General features: G+C 44.7%; 1 protein-coding gene across 5 annotated transcripts in view; it reads right to left on the bottom strand.

Moving 5' to 3' along the window:
* The window catches only part of LDA (limit dextrinase), a 160,351-nt gene that overhangs the window by 72,112 nt on the left and 74,446 nt on the right, over positions 1 to 13,793 (bottom strand). For all 5 annotated transcript variants that reach the window (XM_086816685.1, XM_086816686.1, XM_086816687.1 and 2 more), the window contains 4 exons: positions 6,333 to 6,404; positions 6,033 to 6,089; positions 5,759 to 5,827; positions 2,473 to 2,529 (listed from right to left, as the gene is read on the bottom strand). In XM_086816685.1, the coding sequence (XP_086672811.1) occupies positions 2,473 to 2,529; positions 5,759 to 5,827; positions 6,033 to 6,089; positions 6,333 to 6,404 (255 nt within the window). The remainder of the gene's footprint in view (positions 1 to 2,472; positions 2,530 to 5,758; positions 5,828 to 6,032; positions 6,090 to 6,332; positions 6,405 to 13,793) is intronic.

Below are 13,793 nucleotides of genomic sequence, written 5' to 3'. Positions count from 1 at the left end.
GCTACTCACTAAGGGAAATGCATATTCGGGTTTACCTAAAACGGTTCAAGGCAAACAACACACAATTCTCCTTGTACGGGCATGCAAGGGTTAAGTGTCCAAAAACACTTACAATAAATTGCAAAAAGCACCAACTAAAGTTTACTTGGCTTCTCTTTGCCAAGTTCGTCATGAAGCCAAAAGAAGTATATCCTCACCATATCGATAAGATATCCTGAGATATGTCTCCATATAGCTTGCCTTTAATCTTGATTATATAATCCACAATATCCATATGGAAAGAGTGCTAAACATGGGTACATAAAGCCAACTCCATACTTCCACAATAAATTATGTGAATCCATAAACCCTTAGACTAAGTTGTCTCCTGGTTATACTCTTGACACATGACTGCTTCCATAAGTGAATAGGTTGGCCATGCTTAATAGCAATGATGGTAAGTGTGGTCCCTACTTGAGATCGTTTCTTTTCCGCATTGATGAAAGAAAGCCTGTACTCTGATACCAATGTAATTCACTTGTCCAAGGAACTAAGGACTTTGACACACTTTTAAATACAATCAAATGCTTACTTAACATTTAAACATGAAACATGGCCACAACCTTGACATATTTCCATAATCACTTTGCATAAAACATAGAAACTGGAAACATCCACCGAAAGCTGAAAATAGACACTTGCACATATGACGCTACACTAGGGCCGGAATGGACCGACCCACCCCCTCCCCTAGGATAATTTTATTACCAAGGAGTATTTCAAATATGTACAAGCTTTGAGGGCTCACCCATAACAGGGGTTCTTGCCGGATTATCGATATACAATTGCCAATTGCCAAACTACACAAGCTATCACCAAAAGCCCCAAAATAAACCATGCATGTGCATAAACCTTCCCTTCCCATGAGGGTACTGATTTTCCCCATCACCTCAGATCTTCAAGATGCCATTTGTGATAGAAAAACTCCGCTGAAGCTGATAATACTTTTACATATACAATATATCCAAAACACCCATGAAATGCAAGCTCGGGCAGCCACAAAACTGGTGTAGAAACAGTCCACGCAGCTTTAGACACCATCTCGGGCACCATGAACAAGTCGGGCAACACCATGTGCAGCTACAAACACATCAGGTAGCGCTACAGGCAGCCAAAACAGGTCAGACAACACCAATAGAGCTGGTACATCAGGTACATAATCTGGTACAGCAGGTACAAAATCTGATACAGCATGTACATGGGCTGGTACAGTAGGTACAAAAGCTGGTACAGCTGGTACAGCCCTCAAATCAGCCGGTACAATAGGTACATAGGTTGGTACAGCAATTAGGGCAATCGGTGCAGCCAGTAAAACCCATCATAAAGGGTGCCAATAGTGCGAGAGAAGTGGTTGCAACAGAAAACAGCATTGATCACGGTGTATGAGCAATCAACATGGTAGAGGCTAGTTTGCAACCAGAGAGCCTCTTCTAAATGAAGAGAAAGGACTCCAATTTATAGATTTGGGCCTCCCATGAGCTAGAATGGCAAGTAAAAGCTATAATAACGATTGTAAAGATGAGGTGACAAGTGTGAGGCCACTTGTCTCACTTTGATCCACTGTCTTGCCACATGTCCAATTTAAGAGATGATTCCTCCCATAAACTTCATCTCTAAAAATATCTCAACTCAAAGACTTTCTATCAAAGGTGCTTCAGCAGGTCCCCCCATTTTCCTAGCTTACAGATGTAATGACGTGAACAAAATTTCCATTCGGGGTTGTCCAAAAATAGTAACCCTCAAGGAGTGTGATCCTTTGTATTCCACGATAATCCCCCATTCCCAAAGCTTGTACTTTCCAAATATTTAGACGTCATGGAGTCCACCAGACCCCTTTCATACTGCGACATGTCCAAGTTGGTGATAGTGCAAGCGGTAATGTCCACATAGCTTACCATCCAAGCATCAATCCCTACGCGAAGAGTACAAGATTTAAAAAAAAGGATCACATGACAATGGAGTGGATAATGCATGCAGTAGGAGCTTCCGCCACTAGGAGGTTGAGCATTCGGCATTGAGGTAAGTCCCCTAACAGCCCTTGCATCAACAAGATTAAACATAAAGAGCTTCAAGGAATAAGGCGTTGGGATATGAATCAAAAAATAGATAGCCTGAAGCTTATTGAAATATGTGACCTTGTGGTCTAACCTCTAACCACAGGAAAACCCATTTCTAGAACAACAAATGGGGAGTAAATATGGACCAGATTCAAGTGCAGTTACACCGTTATCACATAGCAGACAGATCATTCACCCAACTCGATCATGAGAGATACAAAAACTAAAAAACAAAAGATCACCACCAAAGGCCACTTTATGCAAGGCTCTCTCACATGCAGCTAGAATAACTTCATATGGATCCATAAAAGAGAAATTCGAAACCATGACAGCTGAAAGTGCATCCATTTTATTAAAATATGACAGGTATATTTACCTTCAGCATAATGATATCAAACAAAGTCTCATTGTCATGAGCTGAAACATAATTTATCTGCAAAAACAAGTCACAAAAGTTCATATCCACTTCATCTGCTAGCTGCAACACAAGTAGAGCATGCAAGAAACTACTAATCTAGAAAAAACACCATTAATAAAAGCAAAAGCAGATGTCAAGATATGAGATAAACTCCTTTCTTTGAAATCTTTGAATAAAAATCAAAGTGAAAATACTAAGGTACACAAAGTCCTGGATGTAAATCCAAAATCATTCCAGAATTATTGATGCCAAATTAAAGATGAAAACAGGGATTCATCCTGAGAACTTATTGCAAGATGAAACTAAAGATGAAAACAGGATTCAATCCAGGGAACTTATTGCAAGATGAAAATTGAAATAAACATTAGACAGTATGAGCCTCGGTAGAGGATGATGGAGCGGCTGCCATGGAGTCCCCCTGGAGGTTCAAAGACCAGAAGTTGCCGAAACTTCTGAATGGAGACTGCCCGAAAGTTGAAAGCACCTATCCAGGGAGACGGAGAAGAGGATAGGTGGGGATTTGGGGAAGAGAGCGCCGCGGGGGGGGGGAAGGAGCAAGATGAAAAGGCTAGCGGGAGGGGCACCCGCAAGGATAAGGAAGAGGCACAGGGGAAGGTGAGGGGCAGACAGGCAGATGGCGGAGGGGGCGCACCACAGGGGGGGATGGAGGCCAGGGCAGCTAAAGGAGAGGGAGGTCTCAGATGGTTGCCACAGGGGAAGGCGGTGGTGGTGAGGAGGGAGGCGGCAAAGGACAGGAAGGCAGCAGGCAGCAGGGAAGGGGCGGCGAAGGAAGGGAAGGCTGGGAAGGAAGCACAGGAGGGGAAGGTGGGTGGCACTGGGAAGGGCCGGTGAAGGTGGGGGGGACTGCGCACAGAGGACGGGAGGGCCCTGAAGCAATGCTGACGGCAGGATAGGGCTGTGCACAGGGGTCGCCAGGGGGGGGGGGGGGGGGGGAGGGGGGGTTACGAACCGGGGGAGCTCCAAGCTCTTGATCGAGGTTCCCCAAGGCCGTTAGGGTCAGGATAGACATTACACCACCTACCTGGCACTTTTCCCCTATGCTCATGAGAGTATAAAGAAAAATCTCCTTCATTGGAACTCCAAGAAGCTCGATCTGGTGTCTAGAGCCCTGATGCAGGTGTTGCTTGTTACAGCTTGGTATGTCAATTGTTGTTGGTGCTATGACCATGGATGCATTAGACAATTGTGAAGAAAGAAAGAAAGTTATATTAACGTCTACGGAAGACCCCAAGGGCCTATGAGAGAGATCTACAACTTCTTATGGTCAAGGCTTGATGGCACATCAAATACCAAGGCCAGAATTGCTTGGGAAGCTATTATCCTTCCGGAGCATGAAGGGGGAATCATTGATCCACAGATCCAAGGAAAATCTCTGCTTTGCAAGCTAGTGGTTAGAGCGTTCCTTCCTGGTACTCAACCCTAGAAGGACTTCTCCATGTGTCATATTCTTAGATGTGTCCCTCAGAGTGGTGGTGACTAGAGGCATAGCACATGTTTTATTTTCTCTGAGGCAAATTACCGCCCCCCATCCTCACCACTAGTTTCTTCCATCATCCGGTCTTTGGGATAGTATGAGGATATTTTTATGTTATAGGCTCCCAGCACACCAGATGAGCCTGACAGGCAGCCAATTAGTGGGACAACCTTATTAAAGAGGATCTTGGCAAACCCCCGGGTGTAGCAGGATATATGCAGTGGCCAGGCTGGGAGAAATGTGCTGCCACAATACTTGACTGGAAGATCTTTAAAAGTCTTCTAGAGGATCAGAGAGACATCTACCCAGCATCTCACAGGGAGTCATCAAAGAATCAAAGAATTACACAGATTGATGCAGCTATACCTAAACATTGGATCATTGGTACATTCTTAGATGAACATCACCACTTGTGGTTGGGGGTTTTTTAAGGGACAAGTGTGCACCTTCAGGTGATGGGATTCCCGAAGCCAAAGGAGGAAGGGATTGTTGCCTTCTACTCCATTCAGTCTAGATGGATGGAGAGATGTGATGTAGAGGTGATCACATCTCGCTTTGTGATTCATCAAATGAGAGTTGTGGGCCACTGTGGGAAGCGTTGATATACTGACCCTTCCCCAGTGATGGTTACTCATGCTTCGTGGTGCCTATGGCTATATGGTGGATGCCCTATTAGATATCCACATCAGGACCTTGGTGAGTGGGAATGGACTGATGCCACTAACCTCATGAGGAGCATATCTTTCTTCAGTTACACCGTACATAGTGCCAGGTTGCTCATGCTTGGATAGACCAGAGAGTACCTACTCTTAGGCCTCACTGGGAGGCGTATGACATTACACCCCCCATTCAAAGGAGAGACTAGCAGAGACTCTAGCACTCGTACAGGAGGAACCAGGTATCACAAAGGATCTGGGTATCTATAGCCCAGCTCTTGGATAGATTGAGGAGTGATCATACCTATATTACTCGGGGTGTTATTGCGTGGTTGACTAAGTCTGGCCCCCCACAGTATCTAAGGCAGCATAGTGCCCCCAATTGGATGAGATCACCCTACCTTTTTGTTAGAAGTCTCCTTCCAAGAAAAAATAAAGAAAACAAAGAGGTCGTCAAACTGAAGAAAAAAGCAGTGTGGACAGGGTTCAAGTTCACCAATAAAGCAATAATCATCTTCAAATCACAGGTATGCAGCAGTCAAAACCCTAAATCATCTAGTAAGAGATTAACAACAAATCATTTTAATCAACAGTAGCCCTAATATCAATAAAGAGCTCTCCAACCAAAGAATGGCCTTTTCTTGCACAACTCTTTCCTCAAGAACGTCCATTGGCTACCTCCACAATTTGTGGCTTCTACACTGCTAGAGCATTCTCCTTCTTGCCCAGCATTTTCCATGTGGACCAATAAATTCTCCAAGGCTTGTACCCATTTCTGGCCTTCCACCTTAACAGTTACAATCAATGCCTTAGGGCGTCAGTGGGACGCCGGGCGGTGCGTTGGGGGCATTTGCTGCTCACGAGGACATGGGGAGCTCCAACCAAATTCTAAACCACGAGACATGATACAATTTATCAGCGTGTCATAAAACTTAAAGAGAATGGTACTGTTTCCTTATTCAAGGGCTACATTTAACCTTCTCCTACCGGTTTAGCACCATTAAGCCATTCTTAAGCAAAAACAATATGTCCATTGAAAGTTGTAGAATAGAAACTTGAAAAAGCATTAGTCCTTTCAAAAACTTTGACTTACTGTCTCTTCTGGACTCGCAGCATATGCAACTGGTCTTCCATCATGAGTAAGGACCTCCTTACCTTTCACCTACCCAAAAGGAACAACGTATGCCCACTTATAGAGCACATATCAAAAGCTTAACCCCTTGTCCGTGACTAATTTGGAATTAATACATCAAATGAAAGCATATTCCTTATGTATGCCTGAATATATGTAGTTTACACTTGTATTTCTATTCGTGCAGTGGACAATGCAAATTTCTATTGATCTGACCAAAGTCTTAATAGCATACCTCTTTCCCAACATAATTAATGAAGGAGAAATCCTTTAAGTTTCCAGCAAGGCCAACCTAATAAAACACTTATCAAATAAGAGTCTTCACAACATCAGAAATAGTGATCGCCACTAGCAGATTACAGCATGCATACCAGAGAATACAGAAGCTATTCACTACAGGCTATACCGAATACATCTAGCAAGGTATATCATATATACTAGTCCAGTATAAATATTTGCAAATCCTCCCATAAACGAGAGAAAAAAGAGAAGGAAGAGTTGGGGGTAGGTGTGTAAGGTCTTACGAAATACATACACGAATCCAATCAGTGGTAGCAGCCAAAGCGATTCTCATAGCTTCCTCATCGCCTTGATGAAGGTCATTTGGCTACAACCCAAAAAACAACAACGCTTAGTCAGAGAGAACCTTACGAGACTTGCAAAGAAACTGAATTGGTTTAGAACAGGTAGCTGTCAGCATGCAAAAATTGTTGACTTCAACATCTATAAAGGATTGCAATACTGCACCAGCAATTTCTAAAAACACACAACAAGTTCTATAAAAGATTCGATCAAGAGTAATCATTCCACAAAATCTAGAGGATCGTTCCTTGAAAAAGGAATTCAAATGAATTTTCTAGGCTATCCTTAATAGCCTCAAAGAAAGAAGCATAGAATCTGTGTGAAAAATTAGTACTCTCCTTGGCCACAGCAGCCCATCCTTGGTCATTCCACCTCAAGGAAAGAGGGGGCAGAGACGTTTCTGATTGAGGTTCTAAAATTATTAAATACCTCCTGAAATAAGCAATGGTACAAGGCATTATAGAAATTGAATCAAGCTCAAATCCCTGGACAAATCATGATCTGGAGCTCGCTGCCCCTTGCACAGCAGCCCCTCCCCTCCCATTGAGCCCTGTGCACACTCCCCTTGTTGTGTGCTAGCTCTCCACCACCATTTCACATCCACGCCCCCTGCTTCCCTGTGTCCTACGCTTTGTGCAGCCTCCCCTCAACCCCAGGGTTTTTCCTGGTGGCGCTACTTCTGCCCACTTGCCACCCCTGTTGCCCCCATTACCTCCCACCAGCGCCGACTTCCTCTCTGCCACCCTGCTTCGTTTTTCCGCTTCTTCTCGCTCTGTTCCCTGGCCTCACACCATGCTTCGACCCTGGTTAGCCTCTACCCGCTCCAATCCCTCCTCCCTGCCCTGTATCTTCCCATCTCTTCCCCCCACCCCCCCACTCCCGCGGTCACCTCATCACCCTCCCCATTTTGTCTCATCGCCCTTTTTCCCACTCGCTTCCTACTGCTCCTTGGTGCGCTCACACTTTTGGCAGCATCCCTTTCTCTTCGTGATGCAGATTCATAAAACATTTCTCGTTGGGCGGTGTCGGAAATAAACTTTAGTGATGGATGGTGTGAGTTTGAGGAGTGCATGGGCCTTGTATGTGTGTGCACGTGTGATAAATGAAAGCTTATTTGTATGGTGTAATTGATCAAAGGTTATGTGTTTATTGGTTATTTGATGAGTGACATTGTAAAAGGCAAAAGATGTAGATTCCTAGCCACATTGGCTAGTTAAAAGAATCATCAGTGAGTAAGAGAATTCACATTTGATTCAGAGATTCTAGAAGGTAATTTATGGAGGTTTGATAGAGAGTTTGATGGTCCTTGAGAGCTATAAATTCATGTAGTCCCAAACTAATTTCAAGAGTAAATTCGCAATGAGATTAGACTCTTGTTTTATGCTAATTATTGCGTCCAAACAAGTGTGATTAGTCATGGCGCTAATCATTTGTTATGAACCACCCTAGCTTTTCAAATTTTTAGTTGGTATAAAAGCCCCTAGGGCTGGTCTTAGTGAGTGATTATGGTTTTCTTAAGTGTTGTCATCTCTGGCAAAAAAAATAGCTCAAATTAGAAGTCGTCATTCCCTCCATTTCTTTTACAAGGTTAGGAGCCTACTTATTCAACTAGGTTAATTGAGAGATTAGAGCAGGAAAGAGAGAGAAACCAAGAAAGAAAGAAAGATATATTAAGGTCTTCAAAAGACCCATAGGGCCTATGAAACCAAAAAGGTAGAACAATGTATCTATGATGAATACTCAACCATGGAAAAGAAAAATTGTGTGAAACTAGGTACATAAGCAAAAGTATCCATGTGATGCTACATGGTGAAAATGTGTGGTCATACGGTGATACCATCCTCAACACTCAAAACAGCAATAGCATCTCCCCTCTATAGTGGGAGCCGTTCAAGACTAGAGCTTACCTTGGCTATGCCAAAACATGTGTCGTCGTGGGTACTTTGCCATAGAGCCACAAAGCGACTTCTGGTGTGGATGCTCTTGCCCGTCTTTCGCATCCTCTCCCCGTTGTCACACCGGATATTTTCCATGGCTATGGGACTGAAGACAAAGCTTCAATCACCTTAATGGTGGTGAGGAGAAGGTGGCCTATACCATGGATCCATCCCACAAGTGCTGGAAAGACATGGGAAGCTTATGCAAGAGAGATCCTACAATCAAACCTATCTAAACAAGTATGCATCAAGCTATGCAAAGGTTCAATAGAACTCATGCAAGAGAGTAGGGAGAAGAGGGAAGAGAGCTCACAAGAATTCTATTACAAGGGAATGAATGTGTATTGCCTCAGTGTTCACACTTGGCCGGCCATAACTTAAAAATGGTCCATGGCCACTATTTCTACCTTTAAGCACGTATGTACACCAAGTCTGTCACTTCCCTATTTGGCATTCAGCACAGGGTAAGGCAGCTTCATAAAATCCAATGCTGTGTGGCTTCCATTACTTGTGAGAAAGACCTTACGGTAGGATGGGTGATGAAACCATTTAACCGGCATAGTGGTTAACATAACTCCCTTCCTTATGGTGATCGCATGCTTGCGTCACCAAGCTCAGGTGGTGAAGATGTTGACAGTTCCAAAGAGGTGTGAATAATTGAAGAGGTAGTTGATGAAGTTGTCTTGCGAAGTTTAGTGGTAAGCAAGAGACCAATCCACAAGCTTTGAGGCCTGTTGGAGATAGAGTTTGGTTGGCCCTTGAGGTAGGAAGCTTGTCGAGGCTATATGCTACATGTAGTGTAGTGTTGGCGTAGGAATGCTTGATGTGAGGCCTCATCTCCGGCCTTGGGAGTGGTTTGGGCCCGTACATAGAAGGAAAAAGGGCACATGGCTTTGCTTGACGATTTATGTGCTAAGACCACCTTCATTCACTTGATTAGCTATGACTGATGGTGGTCGAAAATTCTTGGGTGTGGCAAGGTATGGTTTCCACATCTCATGGTGGTACTAGAGATTGGGCTTCTTGGTTGCTTGTTGCATCTTCAATGGTAAGGTTTTTGTTGCAATGGTGAAGATAGTTGAAGGAAAGGCAAATGAAGGCACAAGGAGCTGTCTCCTCTCAAAATCTTTGGAGGTGCTTGCATCATTGAAGGGGAACCAAGCGATTGGTAATACCATGGAATAGGCTTTCGCCCACCACGGCTCCCCCATCCACAAATGTACCTGGATGACCACGCTTGGTGCAAGCATTAGCTATTGTCAGTGCCTATTGATGCAAGATGTGCATGTGAAGTATGAAACCCTTATTGCTCTGCAGGCTGAAGGTTTCCCCGTGGGTGTTCTCCTTCATGTGATAGCTCCAACTGTCTGCTTTCTTCAACTCTTATTGCTGCTTCTCTCTACATTTTTTCACTTTGGTTGAGAGAAGATTCAATGGCTTATGGGTTGCTGGCAAGAATGGGTTGTTCAAAAGAATGGAAATTGGCCCATCGAGAACCACCACTTACGTGCACCAATTCACGGAATCTAGGCAATGGGTCTTACCCATGGACTAGGCTTTCCTCCACCATGGTCTCCCCATCTAGAAATGTACCTAGAAGGATGTCATGGCAAGGGTATGATGCATGCACACTTTGTTGTGCTTTGGCATGTAGTCATCGACCGTGTCTGAGAAGAACCATAAGCAGCCCCTTGAAGACTATTTCATTAACTCGCTTTTGACCCCTTTGGCATACTTGTGTTCCTTGTGCACGGAGATTGTCCTTAGGTTTAGGCATGTGCTCATATGTTTTTTGTGAAGTACACGGCTCAAAATGGGCAAAAAGAAGGACTCTATGAAGAGAGAGGACTTCAAACAACGTGAAGAGAAGCAAGCATCAAAAGATTTTTATTGAACCCATTTTAGAGAGCTTGAGAGTAGGGTGTGACTTAATAGCAGAAACACAAAGGTGTAATGACAAGAGGAAGAAAAAAACATTGTTCTTGATCACACGTTCTGAGTTGGGCAGCATTGACGTAAAGAGGTGTAAGAATGGATCTACAAGCTGTGTAGGTGTCGATGTGAAGAAGATGTAGGCGTACCCACATTCTGATGCGCCTTGAAGCTTCACTTGCCACGGATCTTTAGTTTGATGGGCTTGGGAAGCTTCTACTTACTTGGGGTCTTTTTACATGCATTCACTACCTATTTTTCTTTTTTCTTCTCCTTTTCCTTTCCTTCCCTTCCCTTCCCTTCTCGGTCGAGAGGTGTGACACTCTCCCATTATCACAGGACCTCACGCCGGCTCAGTTTTACCACCTTGAGCACCATATCACAACGGCCCCCATGAGGGATGTATTAGGGTGATAAGAGAGCTCTCTGCTCATGTACCTAGATCAGATTTTATAGTTCTAGCTTTTTGTTATCTTTCTTTATTACTATTTTGTACCCAGGATGATGTACCTCATGGATATGATGTAACCTTTTTGTCTCATAGGTCATTTTGGCCTTTTGAAGACGTTAATACAACTTTCTTTCTTTCTCTCTCTTAGAGTTCATGAGGCTCGTAGAGTGGGCAAGTGGACTATCTACATAGCTGGTAGGGTCATTTCACTGAGCGCCGTCCCAAATAGGGACGCAGGGTCAATGAGACCAAACACCTGAGGTTAGCAAAATGGAACTGCAATGGCACCTTGTGGTCAAATCGAGGAGGTTTGAGCAAGATTCTCACAGGCAAGGATGTCATTTTCTATAGTGAGACTCATCAGATCCTTGAGAGGGGCTTACCACACATAGCCGGGCATGAGTGGGAATCAACCTTCCGAGGCGAGACACACACATCAAGAGGAGTACTTGGCTCAGAAAGGGAAGCTGTCCTTTTTAAATCCCATCTCCAACAAATTCTCAACATCGTCCGGAAGGACAAGGATGCACGGTATCTTTGGGTGCGGTGGCTACGGCGTAGCGATGACAACATCATCCACATTGCTGTGTGTTATTTTATTTTTTATTTTTTTCAAAAAGCAGACTTCTATTAAGTATGAAAATTTAAAACCGGATGTCCCGATGGCCCTCCTCCAACGCCCTCACTTAATAGGTACTAGCACCATGGAATACCTCATGGGATCTCCGGCTTTGGCACACCTTCTCCCCGACTTCTCCATCCCGCCACCCCCTATGACGATAACCATGCCTACCTCTCTTTCACTCTTACCTACACACCACCCTTCTCTCTGCCACCACCCCCCATCCCACATTACACCCAGGTCCATTTTGATCACGAGCTTGACCTTGTTTACTCCAACCACATCTACCACCAACTCCAGGATGTGGAACGTACTATCTCCCTACCCACCCTCACTTCACTGTCAAAATATCCAACGGAGATGAAGACAAGATCTGAAAACACTAGAGCAAGTGCACATTAGAAAAACGCAAAGAAGAGAGAGAGAGAGAGAGAGAATGAAATGAAATGAAATGATATATTAGCGTCTCTAAGAGGCCATAGTGGCCTATGAGACCAAAACTGAGAGTACATCTCAAGTTGGTGTCTCATCAAAGAGAAAAACTAAATGAGACTAAAAAGTACAATCAAATAATTGTCCTACAGTTATAAGACTAGAACTGTAAGACTCCGAGATGATACTGAGTAGCAAATACTGGAAAATACTGAAAAATGTATATCAAGTAGATCCATGTATGCTGATCAGTTGAAGTGTTGCCCTCTCCTTAGATCAAGTATCTCCGCCATGGGGCTGTCTAGAATGGAGAGGTCGGCCCTAGTGTAAATATACAGATAGGAGATGACTGCTAACACCCCCTCTCAGCTCCTGGATGTGGAACCAACCCCAGTGAGCTGGAGTGCCGCCAGAGCATAGCCTGAGATAGAGACTTCGTGATGAAGAGGTCCACCGCACTGTCCTCCGTCGAACAGAACTCTAGCAAGATGTCATCAGCAACAATCTTCTCACAAACAAAATGCCTCTTGATAATCGTGGATTCCACCAGTGGAGACCCAATCCCGCCAAATAACCTCTGCAACCTCACCACCTCGTAAGCAGCACCACAAGCAGCCCGGTACTCTGCCTCTGTCAACGACAAGGCAATAGTTGGCTGCCTCCTCCTGCTCCATGAAACCGCTCCTGAGCCGAGGGAAAAACTGTAGCCTGATGTCAAGGTCCTCGTGTCTCGCTCTCCTCCCCAATCTGAGTCACTCCATCCTTGGAGTCTGACTCCATCTATCAATCCCCCTCCTGTGTAAAAGAGTCCAAGATCCTTCGCATGCTGCAGAAACCACAAGATACACAATCCTGTCTCCCAAAGAGTCCTCTACAAACATGAGCTCAACAGCCTCATCAGGAAGCTCCCATCCAATCTGATACTCAGCAACCAAATCAATGAACCATTCTCCTTCCGAGTCAAGGAGGCATTATACTGCTTACAAGGATCAACAACTATTACGGTGGGATGCCAAGTCCTGGAAACCTGAAGACCACCCAACGCCTTCGAAACCTGTAAACCACCCCCTCTGAATCCAGAACCACAAAGCCTGGAGAATGTGCAACATCCACCTTCTCCTGCAAGTAATCAACTACCACCTGCATGGCCTTCCAATAGGTCCTCGTGGAAAGAGCTTCCTCAACTACAGGAGTTTCTTTGTCCCGAATGCTACGAGACATCAGAGCATAGGTTACCTATAAAGTTTTCTCTGACTGACGAACACAAGAACTACCAACATCTGTACTGGAAAGTTCCTGCCGACTGTTGCCATCATCTGGCAAGCCATCCACCATCTGGTCCGGGAAATCCTACACCTGCAACGTATCCACACTTAAGTGGCCATTACGAGACTACCACTCTTCACAAAACCGAGGACCTGAGAGAGAGAGAGTGCTGAAAGTTTGTAAACTCCATCCTCCACTCCGCCTTCCCAAACTACCTGGCCTGTTGCTTTGTCCCGGAGAGCAACAAAATGCTCATCAAACTCCACCCGTATGCCAGCCTTGCAAACCAGATGCACTGACAATAGATGAAAACCAAGTGATGAAACATACAACAGTTGGGAGAAATGCTTCCCCCCTCTGCCATCTGGAACTATCTGCAACCTGCCCTCACTATGAACTGGGATAGTGGATGTATCCCCAATTAGAATGTGACCAGAATACCTGCAAAGACCTTGTAAAGCCGTGCGGGAAGGAGTCATGTGCTTGGAAGCACCACTGTCTAGAATCCACTCCCAAGTATCCATAGCGGAGAGTTCTCCAACCTCCTCCCTGCACGAAGAAGATGAAATACCGGTGTCCATAACCTCCAGGTGCACAAAAGCTAGAGTCTTCACGGTTACTGCTGAGGATTCTGCACCCTTCTCGGTGCTCCGCTTAGGACACTACCTCCAATAGTGGCCTTTCTCACCACAATCATTACAGGTCCTCTCTGCCTTCAGTTTCTCTCGGTTTGAGTCGGGCTTCTTCTCAGAAGACTTCTCCGATGAAGCCTTC

This window comes from Cibotium barometz, chromosome 22 (genome assembly GCF_041138505.1).
Source record: "Cibotium barometz isolate CiBa-2024 chromosome 22, ASM4113850v1, whole genome shotgun sequence".
Classification (NCBI taxonomy): domain Eukaryota; kingdom Viridiplantae; phylum Streptophyta; class Polypodiopsida; order Cyatheales; family Cibotiaceae; genus Cibotium; species Cibotium barometz.
The sequence above is the reverse complement of the archived record's forward strand: the minus strand, read 5'-3'. Positions and strand labels throughout refer to the sequence as shown.